This window comes from Haliotis rubra, unplaced genomic scaffold (assembly GCF_003918875.1).
Source record: "Haliotis rubra isolate DU_JTF1 unplaced genomic scaffold, ASM391887v1 Scf602, whole genome shotgun sequence".
NCBI lineage: Eukaryota > Metazoa > Mollusca > Gastropoda > Lepetellida > Haliotidae > Haliotis > Haliotis rubra.
In genome coordinates, this window is record NW_025767305.1 from 389,879 (window position 1) to 409,145 (window position 19,267).

At 40.2% G+C, this 19,267-nt stretch overlaps 1 protein-coding gene across 1 annotated transcript; it reads right to left on the reverse strand.

Annotated features, from left to right (window-relative positions):
- Positions 1-1,292: 1,292 nt before the first annotated feature.
- Positions 1,293-18,850, reverse strand: LOC124255535 (negative elongation factor A-like). Its single transcript, XM_046689470.1, has 13 exons — positions 18,644-18,850; positions 15,500-15,671; positions 11,468-11,626; positions 11,022-11,111; positions 9,866-10,014; positions 9,508-9,571; positions 8,930-9,063; positions 7,560-7,682; positions 6,266-6,293; positions 5,224-5,561; positions 4,249-4,348; positions 3,180-3,491; positions 1,293-3,081 (listed from the first exon to the last, which is right to left on the reverse strand). The coding sequence occupies exons 1-12, from the start codon at positions 18,842-18,844 to the stop codon at positions 3,313-3,315; spliced, it is 1,737 nt and encodes a 578-aa protein (XP_046545426.1). The 5' UTR covers positions 18,845-18,850; the 3' UTR covers positions 1,293-3,081; positions 3,180-3,312.
- Positions 18,851-19,267: the final 417 nt, after the last annotated feature.

The window sequence follows — 19,267 nt, forward strand, 5'->3', positions numbered from 1 at the left end:
TCTACCTAAAAACATCAGGGTGAAAAGTATGTCAATGAGCTAGCACTATAAAACCAGCTTAAGTCTGGGCTAGTACAAGCAGCACGCATGCACGTCATATGAGCACATTCTCAAGCGTCGTCATATGAGCGAAATATTCACCTCAAGCACGACGTTAAACCCACTGGATTTCTTTTCACCCAGATGGACCGTCACCTCACCTCATCTCAGGTTGAAAATCTAGGATTTGAACCCAAAGAGCAGACGACACGTTCTTCATAATTGGTTTATTGTATAAACAAAACACAGTTTGATGCAGACGTATGGCATCAAATGACAGGTCATCACCATAACAACATTCATGTAGATACCAAACATACAGTATCATGTCGGTAATTGCACATATGGAAACAACATGCTTAATAGGTAGATTCCACTTGAACATGCGACACATACAGACACCAGGTCAGTATGTCCGTACATGCTGGTTCAACAACACCGGGTGTTCATAACCATGGTCCAACAATTCTGCAAGGTAACAAATCTCAGATACCAAAACAAATCACTCAAACCCTGTGCTAGAAATGTCATGTACCCCTGGCTGTTTGTGCAACAGCCTCGAATGTACCTCATCAAAATATCCTGTTTTACTTTCTTAAAACCGATTTGGTTCCTAAGAATTACTTAGTAGTAGCTGAAGAGCACCAAACTGTCTTCTAGAAGAGGCTCACGGTCAGTAGATTCTTAGAAGGTCGGTGTGTAAGTGAACTAACAGATATACTACTCACAGTTTGCAAAGGATCACAAAAAATCACAACACACTCATAATTTGAAATTGAATCCATTTAAAACTGGATAAATAATAATATGGTAACCCCTCTTCAGGCAAACAACCAGTTTAATCTAACCCTATGCACTTGATATACGAGTAACCATAAAAATGGTTTTCATGGCACCAATCAACCATTTTGCAAATCATGGAACGAGTGACAAGTACACAACACATGTCAATAGCAGGTATGGGTTGCACAAGATGCAATGACATACTGAAACCTAGGATCCATGCTTACAATACACTTAGGCATTTAAACCAAATTTGACCCCACATAATAGTTTTCTGTTGAATCCATTTGATCCTTAGCAAAGTGTGAATAGCGTATGTTGAATGTCATTTACAAACATGTTGTGATTCCCGAAAACTGGTCGGCTGCTTTCAGTATAACATCTTTCTCAGATAGATTCCCCTAGAATATTTCACACAAGGTTGACACTACATTAGCCATGAGATAGTAGACATATCACAACACATGTTGGTTGGCAAGGTACACAAGAAATAATATACAAATCTAGCATGTGAATCTAAACATCCTGACACCAAAAAGCCAAACCATAATTGTATTCCGACCATTTCAGCCTGCCCATGATGGAAAAAACAATTTTGAGAATGATTGTGTACAGCGAATCACCGTGCTTCAAACTGTATTTCTGGTATATCTGTGTGTTTCTGCCCATGAGACTTATGCCAAAAGACATTTTCCACTCAGGAGACATACTACACAATGAGTTTGGACTACGCTTGTAGCAATATTTCAGCAACATCATGGCTGGGGACACCAGAAATGGGCTTCACAAGTTGTACCCATCTGGGAACCAAACCCGGGTCTTCGGCGTGACGAGCGAATGCTTTAACCACTAGGCTACCTACCTCCCACTTAGGAGACACCCAATATGACGGTTAGGGCACTGACAAACCAACAGTGAGTGAGTGAGTTTGGTTTAATCCCACCTGGAACGGTATTTCAGTTAAATCAGGGCAAGCTGTAGGAGGAAAGCCTGGAGTGCTGCTTGGCTTAGTTATCAACCACTTGGTGGCATCCACTAGCTTGGGTGTGGTTCTAACAAACAAGGATGATAATCAGGCTGAATCTGGGTTTCTTTCCTTTGATGATACCATTCATGGCACCATTATGTAAAACTCTCAACGTGTACTTGAGTTCTTCAGACCACAGGGCCATCCTGATGCAGGGGAGTGTTTTATGTTTAACAGTCCACAGAGGGACCAGGAACTACATGAGAGAAGTCGGCAGCTTCTAACACTAATGCAGCAAGTATGTCCATACTGTAGAGATTGGGATGATATAACTTAACATGACAATTCTTCCATACATAATTTAACATCATTACCACAAAATCAACAGTCAAACAATAAGTATAATCATTAGTCTCCCTCTCAGTAAGTTGGAGTTACGTGGAAATGGGATATGTTCATGAATTTAGTGAGTTTTATGAGATATCCTTGTATTCCTTTAAAAATTTGGAAAAATTTGAATAGCCATTTTGAATGACAAGTAGTAAGTGTCCAAGATCGGGAACACTATTTATACATGCAGTTGCAAACATACACAATACTACAGCTTGGTGGCTTTAAGTGATGATGACGTTGGCTGACAGCTTGAGATTTTCTAACATCACACTGCATGTTGACAGGCATTGAGATTAAACGTTAGGTCTTTCCCATTTATCAGTCCTCTGGCCATCAGGTTGAGTAGCACAGCTTGTGTATGGCCCATAGAATCGATGATGGATGGTAAACATACATGTATATGTTCTCATGATGTGAAAAATACATACACAAAGGCAGGTTGCAAGCATTTAGACTTTGCATGATAAAATATAAACTTTGGTCATTCATCCAGGCCCCCATTCTCCAAGCACCTGCTCTCAATCCCAGTATCCTAGTTCCAGCAGTGACCAGCTCAGAGATTGGTCACAGTATCAGAGGCTATCCATATGTACAAGCCTTCAACTGGAAAAGGTTTCAACTATAAAATAGATGGCTAGGCTCCCACCCAAACTGGCTCTTCAGCTAACTTTATTTCAGACAAGGTCCAAATCTTCTATCTTGAACAAGTTCCTATCCTAAACAGTGTTGAACATGCCTGAAATGGGAACAGACTATCCAGGATAAGTTCCTAATCTGAGCAAGAGCTCCCACTCGAACAAGCTCCAAACTTATACAGACATGTATCCTGAACATGCCTGAAATGTAAACAGACTATCCAGGATAAGTTCCTACTGAACAAGCTCCAACCCTGAACATGCCTGAAATGCTAGTGTTGAATCTGAGCAGTGAACAGGCTCGGAAACTTATACAGACCCTGAGAAATGTGACTGACTATCCAGGATAAGTTCCTCAAGACCGACATTGCTAGTGTTGATTCCTTCAGTGAACAGGCTCGAGAACTATCACATGTATTCCCCGTTTGATCCAAGCTATCACATGTATTCCCCACCAAGTCACGCACACCCATTTAACAATGGGTTGGTTGTGTACTAGGAGGCTCCCAACTCCCGGAATTTCTTAAAGCGCTTCCACTCTCCAGTGGAATAGTTCATTTGGAAGTAGGTGTCCGCTATCATCTTCCTCTGGACACCGTCAGTCTGTTGTACAGTCTCCTCTGTTTCACTGAGTCGGATGTTGAGGATGTCGCCCTGCTGTGGGCAGGGGTTGTCTGTGGAAGAAAAAAGCTTGGGTGAGAGAATGCATTCTGTGACAATAGCTTCTGGTCCAAATTGTGTGAGTGGATGTGGAAGGTGAGGAAATGAGTGATTTAGTACCTCGGTGGAGTGAGTGGATGAGTTAGTGGTCACGTGAGTTATTGAGTGGCGGTGAGGTGAGTTATTGAGTGAGGCAGTTAGGTGAATGGTTGAGTGAGTTGTTGGTTGAGTGGTTGAGTTAGTGGTGAGGTGACTTATTGAGTGCGGCAGTTAGGTGAATGGTTGAGTGAGTTGTTGGTTGAGTGGTTGAGTTAGTGGTGAAGTGAGTTATTGAGTGAGGCAGTTAGGTGAATGGTTGAGTGAGTGGTTGAGGGAGTGATTGAGGGATATGAGTGGCTGAGTTGGTGGATGTTGAAGGTGAAGGAATGGTTGAGTGAGTGGTTGAGTGGTTAAGGGAAACAAGCACTCGAGAGAGACAACTGGTAGAGTGAGGTTTTAAAAGAGTTGGAGTTTGATTAAAACAAGGTTGAGACAGGATGCTGGATGACTGGGAGGTTCGGTGAGGTGGTAGAGTGCGAGTTTGAATGAGTGGTGGAGTGAGTGGTAGAGCAGGAGGTGAAAGCGTGGTGTCATTCAACTCAATGTAAAATGAATGCAATGAATCATCATTGTGTGCATCAGGAACTTAGCAATGATAAAGTGATTCAGAATAAAGAGGACAACTTTCTGAATACCTAGTGTCCTTTTTTTAAGTCAAACAAACATGCCCACCTCTTGACCCTGCCATAAAACCAAGGATGAGGGCCTTCTCTGGCCGAGTGACTTTGTTCGATGTCTTAAACATCTCCTGTGCTTCAAGCATTTGTTCTCTCTGAAAAAAAATACCCACAAATTTAAGCCATATTCCAGCAACATCATAGGTTTTACCTATAGCACCCTACCTCACGTATAACAGGTCATCTCAGACAGTCTTTTCAATATCGTATCATATGGTTAGACTATATAATCAGAGATGTGTATTATAAATCCCCGGGATGTAAATTGTAATCCCTGGGATGTGAATAGTTAAGTGGGTTCCCAGACCTCTGCACTGATCATTTCTAAACCTAGGATATTATTCATGATTGATACAACTTTGTCTTGCTATCACTGATCGTAAAATATGACATTATTGAAAACTTCCAACATATAGTGGCGATAACTGGTTTCGAACCTGCAACCCTTTGCTCTCTAGCTTGGCAGTTTTATCCACTAAGCTACGAAGGATCGCTGTGAAGAATGAGATTGTTTGTCAGTATGAACCATGCAGCACACATGCAGGACACCAGGTAGCACGTGCATTGCGCATGCTAGGCAAGGTGTTGGCTGCCAGTCGCATCCCAGTTGACACTGTTCCATCATTTGTGGGCTGTCCCATCAATATTTTTCTGCTAGGGGCGTATTGATGTCGATCGTTATATATTATTTTAAAAGATATTTTACGCAAAAACGGTTGATAAGTCGGAGAAACCACTCCTACTCGGGTTTACAAGAGATGGTGAACCCTGAGAGTCGGGAACATGTTCCCTCCTCTCAGGGTTCATAATCTCTAGTAAACCCTCGTAGTCATGGTTTCTCCTATACATATTCTCAGCATCGTTTATATTTGAACTTCATTCTGCTGTAGTCATGTACATCATAGAAAGAAAGAAAAGGTTTACACTGATATATATGTCATTTCAAATTTCCACATTGAACTGGACTCACTGTGAGTGAAAGGCCTTTCTTGGCTGGTGCTGCGACAGCTGTCTGTGCTTGCGGCGTTGTTGTCACCTGTACAGACTGCTGGAGTAGAGCAGGTTGCTGTTGTTGCTGCTGCTGTTGCGGCTGCTGTAGTGGAGTTGTTGCCAGCACAGCTGTTTGTTGCTGTGTGACTACCTGCTGCAGGGTTGTTTGAGGCTGCAGTATCACTGTCTGTGATTGGCTGCCTGGTTGCTGGGTGACGATCATCTGTGTCCTGATCTGTGACTGGCCAAGCTGTTGCTGCAGTTGTTGCTGAAGGTTTTGTCTGGCCTGCTGTGTCGAGGCTGACAGGGTGACCGATGCTGAAATACACAGGGAGCAAATTAACATGTCAACTCTTAATGTAGTCACAATTTACAATATCATTCCAATCTTATCTTCAAAATGGTTGCCTTGCACTTGTGTCTGACAAGGAGTTTTGATGCAGGTGTTATAGGTTTTCTAGAAGCATAGTGCTGGCAAACCAAGAATCTCCACCATGGAAAATGAGTGACTAACACCGCCGCACTCACAATCACAAGATCCTGGACCACGTGAAACAGGGATGCAACTCTGAATGAGGGACTAAATTGCAGTTCTGACTGATGATAGTTCTGACTGAGCAGCTATATAAAATTGACATAGGCCTAAAAAAGAAAATGTTGTGGTTCCGATTACTGATTACCCTTGAATTCTGGTGCTGATCTTTCTTAGGCGGTATGAATAAAATAAGCTTTCAGATACCATTGTTTTTCCCCGTTACCGATGGACACTGGTCACTCTGATAGAGAAAGTCGACATGATGGCCGTAAGATTGATTGAATAAGTAATTACACACTGATAAATGTGTTATAAGCTTGTACTTTACTTCTAAAAAAATGTAAAAAAAATTAAAAAATCGTACCTACCTACCCTAAATTTCAAAGAGGTGTAATTGGAACCACAACATTTTTTCTTATTTGGCCATATTATTACACACCCACACCAACATATAAAATATTGACTTCATTATCAGACAGGTATTTACTTTGGTGGGCTGTTGTATTAGTTGCATACTGATAAGTCCACAAAACATCACCCAACTTAGGTTCATACACATTTTGGACATATTTATTTTCAAATAACATGCATCAGTTAAATGTTACACAATTATCATCATAAGACAATGGCAATGACTTTTCAATGTCTTCTAGGTATTCAAAATTCCAACTACAGATACATCAGAGCTGACTGTAACTAAGTGATTCACTCACCCAGACATATCAGTTTGTCATGAATTGCAATGGATGCTGGTGTGCAATGACCTGTGGTCAACCATGTCACAGAGTATGACCATCCTTTCCAGATTAGTAGACATCCTTGATAACCTCCATCTTCAACTCGGCCCAATAATTGTATTACCTCCCTTTGCTAGGTCCTCTTTCTCACAGTGAGTTTAGTTTGACGCCGCTTTTAGCAATATTCCAGCAATATCACAGCGGGAGACACCAGAAATGGGCTTGGGCTTCACACAATATGGGGAGTAGAACCCGGTCTTCATGTGACGAAGCAGACGCTTTAACCATTAGGCTACCCCACCGGTCTTTCACAGCCAATCAGATAAGACTGACTGACTGAGTTTGGTTTTCGCTTTAAATATTCCAGCAACATCACCGAGGGACACCAGAAATGGGCTTCACATTGTCCCGTGTGGGGAGTAGAAGCCGGCCCTTCGTCAGACGAGCCAACACTTTAACAATCGAGCTTCAATCAGTGAAGTTTAAATCAAACAGTGTCGACAAAGATGGCGGCTGCAGCTGCAGCTAGTAGATAGCTGTGGATCTATCTCCACCTGGGTTAAACTAGGAAGACATAGTAGTGAGGGTAAGTTTTTCCTTCACCGGACCGCCTCCGTGGTGTAGTGGTTAGAGCGTCCACCTGGAGAGCGGAAGGTTGTGGGTTCGATCCCCGACCGCGTCATACCAAAAGACGTTAAAATATGGTACTTGTTGGTCCCTGCCTGGCGCTCGGCATTAATGGGTACAAGGACTGGTCAGCTCGGAGTCAGTATAATGTGTCTCAGTGGGGTATTCATGCTTCACTGCGGCATGGTATCTCAGTGGGCTAGCACTATAAAACCAGCTTAAGTCTGGGCTAGTACAAGCAGCCGCACATACACATACACACGCATGCACGTCGAACAAAATATTCTCAAGCACGACGTTAAACCCAATTTCACCTCACCTCACCTCCTTCACTACTATATCCTTGTTTCACCTAAACACTCAACAATACTGACAAATATTGTTCTGGTTGCTATAGGTTACGGTATGTCTTGTTACCTGTGGCAGCCGTGGTGACAGCAGCAGGCTGTGTTGGGAGTCTACTGCTTGCTGTGGGAACATAGGCTGGGGTGGGGTGGGCAGTGTTGATGTGCTGGTTCCAACAGCTGGGGTGGGCATTTTCTGAATACACAAAGTGTAAATAAGCAATGCGTATCACAGTGTGACTGAAATGTTTATAGTGAAACAAAAACATACTGAAATATTGTAACTATGTCACTGGAATAAGCTTATATACAGACCCTCTGTCCAACAGATTTACTTGCACTTGCAGACAATCCATATAACATTGCTATTCTGACTTTAGGAAATGTGCGGAATGATGTAAAATCGAACAATAATTGTTACTAATGTTTTACTGGGATTGCAACTGTATAGTTTATAATTGGCTTGTGAACATAGTAGTGCTACAAACTGTTTTCGATTGTGCCCCAAATCCCAATATAATTTCAACACCATCATCTTAATATTCATCACAATTGATCTGCTCAAACCCAAGGTGCTATGAGTTGTCTCCCTTGTCACAAGCAAACTAACATAAAACATTAAATGTTCTCCTTTCACACTTGATTTTCCTGTGTCATAAAAGGAATAAGATCAGGCAGGATGTCTCTGTTGGGTTTAGTTTTAAACTTATTGAAGGTTTGAAATGTTGTTTAACATTGGTCGATTTAACATGGTAGCAAGAAACTTTAAAAATTTTCATTACATCACAGGTGATGTGATTAACCAATGGTTTTGATGAATTTTTACATCAATGGCAGGGCTCAAGATAATTTTTCAACATCAGGAGTCATGCCTCCCTTATTTTTCAATATAGGAGTACTGGATAAACTTAAAGAGTACATTTTGTACTGAATGGAATTTAATGGAGTATCAGTAATCTTGGGTGCCGCTTCATATATGCACCACAACATTACTACTCTTGTGTAAACAGGTCAATAAACAATACAACACTCTTTCAGATAAATACGTCTGTAAATGATTCCAAGACCGTACAGCATTGCTGTGGTGTATGTGCTTTCGTTTTTCTAAATTATTTCCTACCGTGATCGTGTATATTTTTTTATCCGTACATACGCCCGATCACGGTCCTTATCTGAGCCCTGGAAGGTTCTTAACAGTTTATTAACAGTACACTCTGTAGATAACAATGGTAATTACACCAGGCGAGCTATAGAAAAGTAATTTAGACTGACATAGTGAAGATGATATTCTACATTAAGTTATGCCATGTAAAAAGTACTACAGCCAATTCGAAGTCACAACCAGATCACAACCAAACATATGGATTGAAATAACTCTTACACTGTAACACAGTCAATATCCAGAAGACAATTCGATGACAACAAACACACACTGAGACGTACCGGTGTTGCTGGAGGTACAAGACCTGCAGCATAGTCGGGAGTGTAAGATGTCACTGCAGTCGTAGTTGTTGCCGATGCTGCTGAGGATGCTGCTGCCTCTTTCTCCTTCTTCTGCAGCTCAATAGCCTCAATTTCTGAAACAAACAAAATTCAATAATCAAATACACTTACATATGACAATAGTGAGTTTGTCCAATGTCGCTTTGAACAGAATCTTGGTTATATTTCACAGCATGTTAAATTTATGTGTGAGGAAGGAAAGCTTGAAATCATTCACCTCACTTCAGTTACCCCTGAAGACAAGCAATGCAGTACAAGGGACCTGTTTAACCCAGGTTTCCTTATGATGAGTGAGATTGTGAGTTTGGTTTTATGCCACTTTTAGCAATATTCCAGCAATATCACGGTGGGGACACCAGAAATGAACTTCACACATTGTACCCATGTGGGGAATCGAACCCGGGTCTTCAGCGTGACGAGCGAACGCTTTAACCAGTAGACTACCCCACCGCCCGTCCTTACAATGAACTGCATCATGAGATTGTTTTGCACACTAACATTAACTCATGTTTACTGACCAGCCATCTTCTTTCTCCGCTTGGCTTCCTTGGAACCAACTGGTACTTGATCCAGGTCCAAGAACTGACAACAAACACAGTTCAGTTACCCAGCAGAGTAAGCAAAATCAAAATCAGAAGATCGAAACTTCATGCGGATAAGTAAGTCAATTTTGTGTTGATTTAGTCAGTTGGTTTGTAAAATTTACTGTCCAGAAAGCACATATTCGTTATATACAGTCACTTTTATAACGTAAGAGATTGTTACTTCTGCAAATTGACTGGAAGCCGGGGCTTCCGGATATCTGGGTATCACTAGACCTGTTACAAGCACAAACAAAGGCCATCAGAAACACTGTATCTACAACATGGGCGGTACCTTTATCTTGCCCTCCCTCCGAGCGGAGTTGGACCTGCTGCTGAGAGGGGGAGTACTGAGAGGCGTGTTGTTAATCCTCCCGAATCCTGCCCCTGCCGCCCGGAACGCTGGAGTAGTCGGACTCCTTCCTGGTAAGCCTTTCAGTGGAGCTGGAAAATAACAAGACAACAATCTTGTAGCTCGAACAAGCACTGCAACATTTACCCAGACCTCGATTTGATTCGATTTTTTTATATTGGACCCTCGATTCGATCATTTTCAATTCGATTCTTCATACAAGTAAAAACATCAGATTTCATTTAACTCTCAGGGTCGGCATTTTAGCGTGAAGTCCATCGTCAACTTGGCGATGTCTACTAACAACAATTCTCATTAGATAATTAGCCTGGCGTCAACCAATTACATTTCACCTTATTTCAGCGCTCGAAACTGCTCGAGTTGGAGTCAAAATTTCGTTCTGGCTTTGTGGAAATAATTTAAATAGGTATTCAAATATCGAATCGAAATAGTGATAATGGTTATCGAAAATAGAAAGTAAGGTGTCAGATTCGATTTCCAATGAATCATACCCAATCATTGCACCCCTACTAGTAACCTTAAGTTACTTAAGTGTGAAACAATGCTGAGGCATCTGACTGTCATCTCTGAGTTGGGTTATCTCAACCTAAGATTCATCAAGGAACATGGGACTGTCAAACAGATCCATGTTATCACCTGTCAAAACATCGATGAGGAAGCAGAGACCTATTTCACCCACACTGAACACTGACAAGGGTTTTCAGATTCCTAGTTAATGGGCATCACGTCATAAGTTTCGGTCACTTAGGATCTCTTCAGTTTTACGGTACTCTAAACACAAGAAACCTATAGTTCCAAATTTGACAGCACTCAGCAATATTCCATCTACATCAAGCTTTATGCCAGTCATCTGTAAGCAGAGAACTCTGTAACTGACATCACGAGAATCAATCTACGAAACTGGGACACAATGACATGAATCAAGTAAGTGACAGACTGACCCCCACTCTCGTTTGTTGCCTCTTATGATAGACACGGGTGGCTGAAGAGAAATTCTGACCCTGATTTTAACAGAGATTAGGCATAAACCAAAAAGCTTTCACTTCAACTGACAAAGACATTTATAATAATAAATTACTTGAATCATCCATCTTCTTGGCAAAACTCCTGATCTTGATGGGCACAGAATTAGGTACATTGTTCTTCTTGTTGGCAGCTGCCTCTGATGCTAAAACAGAAAAACAGACACTTAAACTTTTAGACTTACAGATCTTCACATTCAATCAGATATTGAAGGCCACTTTTCAATCTCTTCCTAACCACAGCATCAAGAACGCTGGCATTCCCATGCCACAGGATGACTTTGGCATTTGAAAATATTTACAACAAAAACAATCTAATAATAATTTCCAGAAACATGCTAAGGACAGTAAGCATGTAACCATTATTACATCCTGCATTCAACATAATGTTCATGGTAGTCTTTCATGTTTCAATGATGGCCTTAATTGCACCCATGACTGTGAAAAACAGATATACTGAATCAAGATGGTGACACGTCTTCGCTGTACTTGGTGTACTTACACTTCTGAAGAAGTTCAGCTCGAAGCGTAGCCGACTTGGGTTTTCTCTTGAGAGCGAAGTGTTTGACAGGCTGCGGAGGCTGGCCAGCAGTGTTCGACAGCGCCGTCTTGTTGAGGAACTGGCATTCAATGGGCAGCATGCGAACATCCGCCTGACTTTTTCACTGCAAATAAATGAAATACAAATAATGTCAGTGTATGCAGGTGAGGGTGGGAATGAGTGAGTGAGTAGTTTTACACAATATTCCAGCCATACTGTGGCAGTCTGTAAATAATCGAGTCTGGACCAGACAATCCAGTGATCAACAGCATGAGCCTTTATCTACGCAACTGGGATATGATGACATGTGTCAACCAAGTCAGCGAGCCTGACTCCTTGATGCTGTAGGGAGTGAATGAAAAAAATATGTCATCACATAGGCACACCTTTTCATCAGATTACGTTTTGAGACTTGTATGTGCTTTCAGCAGGCAGTCTTTACGCTTGCCATCACAAGGTGGGTTGCAACACACAATTGTTGTGAATACATAGATGATGGCTTGTGTTTACAATAAAGATGTCTTTAATAGGTTAGTGAAATGTTTCACAACTGTTCATGCAATAATTGAGAGAAAAACAAACATTCTTGAGCATCCGAAAATCAATGACACAAAGATAAATGTTTACCAACATTGAGTCTTAGACTTAACCCGTTTGGTGACGCCCACAATTATAGGTATCACACTGACAAATAACCCAGAAGTACACACGATAAACCAGGATTCAAACCCACGATCATATGTGCCTTGCACACCTAAGGGACACAACTCTGCAGAGTACATTGCAGCACCTACAGTCCGTTTGGCTCAAAAGCGGACCGATGAATTGCAATCTAACTCGAAAACTAACAAACATAACATACTCAATGAAACGCTGATCATAATCAAAACATCATACCCACTCTGTGAGGTTTTTGCAGAATTTTTGTCCTAAAATTAAAAAAGTTGTTTAAAGAACCACTAAACTTTGTTTTTTGTTACTCTTTTAACCATTACATATGAAAGATTTGTGGTTAGTCTTATGCGGAACACCAAATTTATTCTTTAAAAACTTGTGGTTAATTAATACCGAGCGATTAAAAGTGGCCAAAAAGTCGCCTGCTTCCCTCTCGCCCGCCAACGAAACCACAGACAGGTTACGTAACTCTGTCGCCAGAGCACTGCAGTGACGTCATATGAGGAACGATTTTCAGTTAGTTGTATAGAAAATGTGTAGCACGCTCATCAATTTGATGATTTCTCGACATCAACGGCGACATGCGAATCGTTGCTTTGTCGTCAATTGCTCCTAGGGGTCGGGCGATGGTGTCCCCATGCACAGATTTCCACAGGACCCCGCGGTTCGTGCTAAATGGGTTATGTTTGTGAGTGCATTACTTGTGTTCAGATAATAGCTTCACGGAAGTTAAAGAATCAAAACTACTTACTAGTTGTAGTAAAATATGCATATGATTGATGACCATAAAGATTTTCTATGACACAACTTGTAACATAACGATTTCTTCCTCGGAAGTGAGGTTGTGGTCGAAGTAACAATAATATTGTAAGTAGTATTATATTGACACCCACCTCGCTGCCAGCCAGGTTTGAGAGAAATTGTTATGATATCTGCAGCTATGTCATGCAAAATCCTATTGGCTATCAATAAAATACATATTTTACTACCAGTAGAAAGTAGTTTTGATTTTGTAACTCAGTGAAAACAAACCTAAATACCATTTATCCTCAGACTGGCGGATGTTCCCGACAGGGTATACAGCCATTTTTAAAATAAAAATCTGTTAGAATTAATGAGATTATAGTTTGTTTTCATCAAGTTAGAAAATCAAGACTACTTTCTACTCGTTGATTAAATATGTATTGGAATCATAACCAAACGGATTTTGCATGACACAACTTATAACATAACGATTTCTTCCACGGAAGCGAGGTGGGGGTCGAAGTCACAATACTGCTTGTGATAAATTTCTTGCTACATTCCCATGGTTAATGTCCACTCACCAGTATGTAGATACTAGTCAATGTGCGTCTTTATATTTGGTCTTATAATCCTAATTAGTTTATTATCACACTTGTATGCATTTTGAAACTAAATAAAAAGCAGACGATCTGCTGATACTTATAGTGAATTTATAACAGAACTGTAATATCTAGACATTTTATAGTTTGCCAATGTGAATCATAATTCGCACACACCTAGTGCATGTTGTCTGTCTCATTACACTTCACGGCGAAAACAATGATTCTGTTGAATGCTACGACAAATGAATAAAACAAAATGCAAATATTAAAATTAAAACAGATTAAAGTTATAGGAACAATATCAGGCCATTACCTTGTTCGAGGAATGTATCCATCAATATCCACAAAACTGTTCCAAATGATGTGTCTTTTAACAGTTTAATATACTGAAAAAGTGATCAATCTTTTCAGGTATTGGTGTATAGTCTCATTGGTCACCCAAGATAGCACACCTGGCAACTAATTGCATAATGTCCGCCTTTCTTTAAAAACAGTAATTTAGTTAGCCAATAATGGGCAATCAATCAATGTATTGCCGGGTTAATCCTTTGAAAGAAGGACGTTGTTTTACGCAGACACCGACACCGACAGAGTGTATTCAGTATAGATTAGTAAATCTACATACATAAACACTACCTTTTGACAATTCCACTGTGTAAGATAAAAGTAATTAATCAATCAAAGCGTTATCGGTTAATCCTTTGATCGATGTTTATAATGTTGAATATTTACTCCAGACACAAGAAATGCCAAATGGGAACCTTTGTCGGGTAATCTAAGTGTGTTACCACTAATTATACCTGTTATAAATTCATTAACTGACCATCAAGTGAATGATGACAAATAACATGTGTAGGTTTATACCACCTAACACGGGTTACAACGAGGGAGTATTAATTGCTGTATTGCATGTGAAAACTTATGGGCCGACACTGTTTTGAGAATACAAGCAGATTTTTACATGACATGATTAAATATCGAGGTAAAACAACACAGAAATGGGATCAATTTGGATCAGTCATTATACAAATAGGGCCTAACGACACCAATCGATTTTGACAGAATCGTCTATGAAAACAAGTTGTAACTTCGAAACTAGGCAAAAGCAGGAGACAAAATTAAATGACAGTAGATTGTGAGAACATATAGCTTTCATTTTCCACCACAATTGTCACGATTTCAGGTTTATACAAGCCTGTAAACACGATAATTTACCCCCTAAAATGTAGATGAATTCTGCATCGGCTCTCAAAGCTATTCCTCATATGACGCCACAGATGCTTACCTCTGATTGGTTGAAATTTCGTTCATGGTGAGAATTGTGCACTGTTGTCAAAAAAGGTCGATTTAAGTCAATTAAAGGTCGAAATGAGTAGTTTTAATGACGGGGTTCATTTATAACGATGCCAGTTAGTGATTTATGTATTTGTACCCTAGGGTTTATGTTGACTTTTAACAAACTATCATTAAAATATTGACACGGTTCACTGTTTGTTACGAGGGAGGAGTGCAGAGAAAGGGACAGCCAGGTGTTCAAGAAGCACGCTCACTCTCCTCGTACAAAGTTATTTATTCATTAACCTGTGCTGTGCCGTCTCCATCCGTTCTCGAACACCTGGCTGTCCCTTTCTCTGCACTCCTCCCTCGTAACAAATAGTGAACTGTGTCAATATTTTATTGATAGATTCTTAAACAACTTTTTTAATTTTAGGACAAAAATTCTGCAAAATCCTCACCGAGTGGGTATGATGTTTTGATTATGATCAGCGTTTCATTGAGTATGTTATGTTTATTAGTTTTCGAGTTAGATTGCAATTCATCGGTCCGCTTTTGAGCCAAACGGACTATAAGTGCAAGGCCAGCCATGCCCTTAGATACAAACACATCGTTAAAAATCCTTACGACAAATGTTTTTCCAGTTTACATGACAAAACAGAATATTTAGAAACTGTGAAATGTGAGGTTCCCTTACCACTCTTCTTGAGGTCAGTTAAGACCTCTGCAAATGTCTGACTGTTCTCCTCCAAGGCCGTGTTCAGTGAGCCTGTAGCTGGGAAGGTCTGCAGAATCTCTGCCACCATGCACACCCATGGATCGGTGTCCATCATGGCCATGTGCAGAATCTCATCCATTTCCCGTTTCCACTGCAACCATTACAACTTTGTGTTACCATGACAACAACTTTCAGCAACCATGACAATATTCTGCATTCTATGAAAATATTATGTCACCATGACGTGATTAATAACAAAAATCAGTTACCATGGTAACTGTATCATCTGGTGATGGCAAGAAGGCAATGTTGCGTTTGCATCTAATCGGTTTTTCAGTCTTTGAGCATTAGTCTACATGATCCTGGCATCCTTTGTTTGATGAGGTGAGGTGAAATTGGGTTTAACGTCGTGCTTGAGAATATTTCGCTCATATGACAACGTGCATGCGTGTGTATGTGCGGCTGCTTGTACTAGCCCAGACTTAAGCTGGTTTTATAGTGCTAGCCCACTGAGATACCATGCCGCAGTGAAGCATGAATACCCCACTCAGACACATTATACTGACTCCGAGCCGACCAGTCCTTGTTGTACCCATTAATGCCGAACGCCAGGCAGGGACCAACAAGTACCATATTTTAACGTCTTTTGGTATGATGCGGTCGGGGATCGAACCCACGACCGCCCACTCTCCGGGTGGACACTCTAACCACTACACCACGGAGGCGGTCACCTTTGTTTGATATCTCTCTAATGCTTCAATATGACTTTGTTGACTTCAATATGATCTTGTTGACTTCAATATGATCCCTTGATTTTCTTGTTTAAGTTTACTTACTTCCGAATGGTCCCATGAAAGGTTTTCCATGTTTATAATATAATTGTTAGTCAATAAGTCACATTATTTTACAAAATTCAGTTGAGTGGATCACACTGATATAGGTTAACTGCCAATTATGTGTCCAAAGTGTATACAATGGCCCATGTTAAACTGTCAACACTGAAGGTATGTGTCACTTTCTGAATCATGACAACCCTGAGAGAACCTCAACAACCAGTTTTTACTTCTGTATCCAAAATGACAGATTGCAAAATCACAACACATATTCATGAAAACCTATGACAGCTAATCTGTCAAAACAAGAGCTTGACACATTCAACACATTTCAACTACATGCATAACACTGATCTAGAAGCTCTTTCTAAACTCTTTAACTTTTGCATTGGTGTATCATTCTCCTTCTGTCTTCCATATCCATAATATACCATGATAAATACACCCTACTTTATGTAAAATATTGAAACAACAATAAGGAACGGTATATGTCCTTTGATCCAATAGCAGTTTTTTATAAAACTTATGTGCTGCCCTTGGGTTTCGAGGCTACTGAAAAGTTGTTGCATTTTTCGACAAAAACATGAAACAGTAATGCCGGAAGCAGGCCACAATCTTTTGACCGAGTCAATCACAAATGTCCTAAATCCTAGGTATAATTACTAAAAACGTTATTATTTCATATAACAGGTCACCATACAATTTGATAGTGACAGGACCCTTGCAGTTTGTAACTTGGGGTGTTCTAGCCCCTTATTTTAGTTGGGCAAGGCAAAAGCCTGTCTGATCCAACGGCAATAGACAAATGACAAGTTAGAAAATCAATAGACAGTATTGATACAACACTGCATCAAGAGGCAAAATACAACAAAAAGTTCATATTAATAAATATCGCTGAAGAGATCATTAATGGCACAGGTACTAGTACTGCTATAGATATGCAACCCAGGTACCCTGAATGTCGAACCCAAGTCCATTTGTTGGTTTCACATTAATTTTCGACTCGCTGTGCGCATGCGCAGAGCGTGTAAAAATATCCACGGCCCAACTTCTGGTTTGGTAGTAAGCTTTACCGAAAGTGTAAACACACTCTAAAGAAAGCCAAAATCAAAATAAATATATGGTTTTATGTCGAATTTAACTGATCTCAATTCATTTATGAATGGAAGGGACCGAAATTAGTTAAATAAATAGCTTAACGTTTGTTAACAAGTTCTTGTATAAACACATCTCACCACCACCCGTCCACCGTCCTTCCTGCACATCCCCTTCTCACAAGTAAAAAAACACATCTCTGATGCAATGCCACCAAAATAGGACATCAATTATTGAAAAGCATAGGCAAATGGATGTATGTACTCAACTATGAACAGTTGTCACGGGTAAATAATATTCATACAGCATTTATTTAGAGTGTGTTTACAATATCGCTAATACGACCAAACCGGAAGTTGACCAGTGGATATTTTTACACGCTCTATGCATAATTAATGTGAAACCAACGAATATTCCTCAATCTAAAATCGAAACTGTATGTAGTTGTTACCATTCACCTGATCGCGAGTGGTATTATGCAAACATTCGTTACTGTGTATGCTTCTCTCTTGTATAACACACTCAAAAGCATCTCATACAACAGTATGAAGTTCCGATCAAGGAAACAGAACAATTCTTAATGGACTCGTTCTAGGGTATGTTTCTGTATTCTGATTTCAGCTAGGGTATGTTTCTGTAAACAGAAATCTGATGACACCTCGGGTATATCTATCATGTCTATAGTATATTTAGCATATTAAATGTTGTGTTCAGCTAATTTAACAGAAAACAATTTGTAAATAATCAGATCTCCATGATCCAAAGGTAATGGTTAACATTATGAATAAAACACCTATGCATTCAGTGCAAGATGACACTGAATCCTTCAGTCACTGAGAGACTGACCACTATATTCCATGATTGACAAGGCAGAATTTCATTTACCGATCCAGAAATGAAAAGACCAGCTGTCACGAATTGATATGCATGTAGATGAAATGAATGGAATGACGGTGAAATCTCCCACACCTGATAATTGTTATGTTTTTCGCAAATGATTCGCCGATTCACGAAATTGCCAGAACATCAACATTTAACACCGAATGAAAGGCGTTATGTTATCTACTGATTCTGTAAATATGAATTATCTGAAAGGTTTTCATACAGACACAATCTTCGTTGTTCAATGTGGCTGAAAAAATGCGTTTTTATACAGCTTTGTGTAAATATTTTTTTCCGCGAAATGTCATCTCACCACTTCTGTGTTTCGCCGTGGAACGTGAAGGAAAGACAGCATGAGCTTGACCTTGACATGCGGCTGAAGTGTATGGAAACATTCCAGGATACTTAACAAACGTTCCTTGCTGAGTTGCGAGCATATTGTACGTCCTGACCACAAATCGTCCGTCGATCCTAGTTTATTATGAAGCCACAGTGCAGTGTCACCGGAGGCCATATTGAAAAGAAGCGGGCCGAGCCAAAATACATAGTTCTGATTGGTTGATAATGAAAATCCGGAAGTTCATTCAGTTTTTACCTCCCTTCTGCCGTAGAAATGGTGGTGGAAAGGATTTTATGAGTGCTCCTTTTATTCATGATTGCATTTCATTTTTACTGGTCATATCGCTTACGTAAACAACTATACATCTCTCATTCTCCAACGAATAAACATCAAACGGCCATATAAAGTAATTCTTTACTGCTAACATTTAAAAAAAACAGATTCGGCATTAGTCGGAATATTTGACTGACCGATCCTCTCAAATATTACCCATTGGAATGTTCTTACTTTCATTATGATCATCACTTAGGTAAGTGACGAGCGAACGCGAAGGCTTACATCACTAGGCTATCAAGAACCAATATACGATTTCCGTCT

What these genes read in the sequence shown, in the direction of transcription:
- LOC124255535 (XM_046689470.1), bottom strand. Translation starts at nt 18,844, where the DNA reads ATGGCCTCCGGTGACACTGCACTGTGGCTTCATAATAAACTAGGATCG. An exon ending in AACTGACCTCAAGAAGAGTG is followed by an intron (nt 11,627 to 15,499) that starts GTAAGGGAACCT and finishes ATTTGCAGTGAA; the next exon opens with AAAGTCAGGCGGATGTTCGC. An exon ending in TAATACAACAGCCCACCAAA is followed by an intron (nt 5,562 to 6,265) that starts GTAAATACCTGT and finishes TGTGTATTTCAG; the next exon opens with CATCGGTCACCCTGTCAGCC.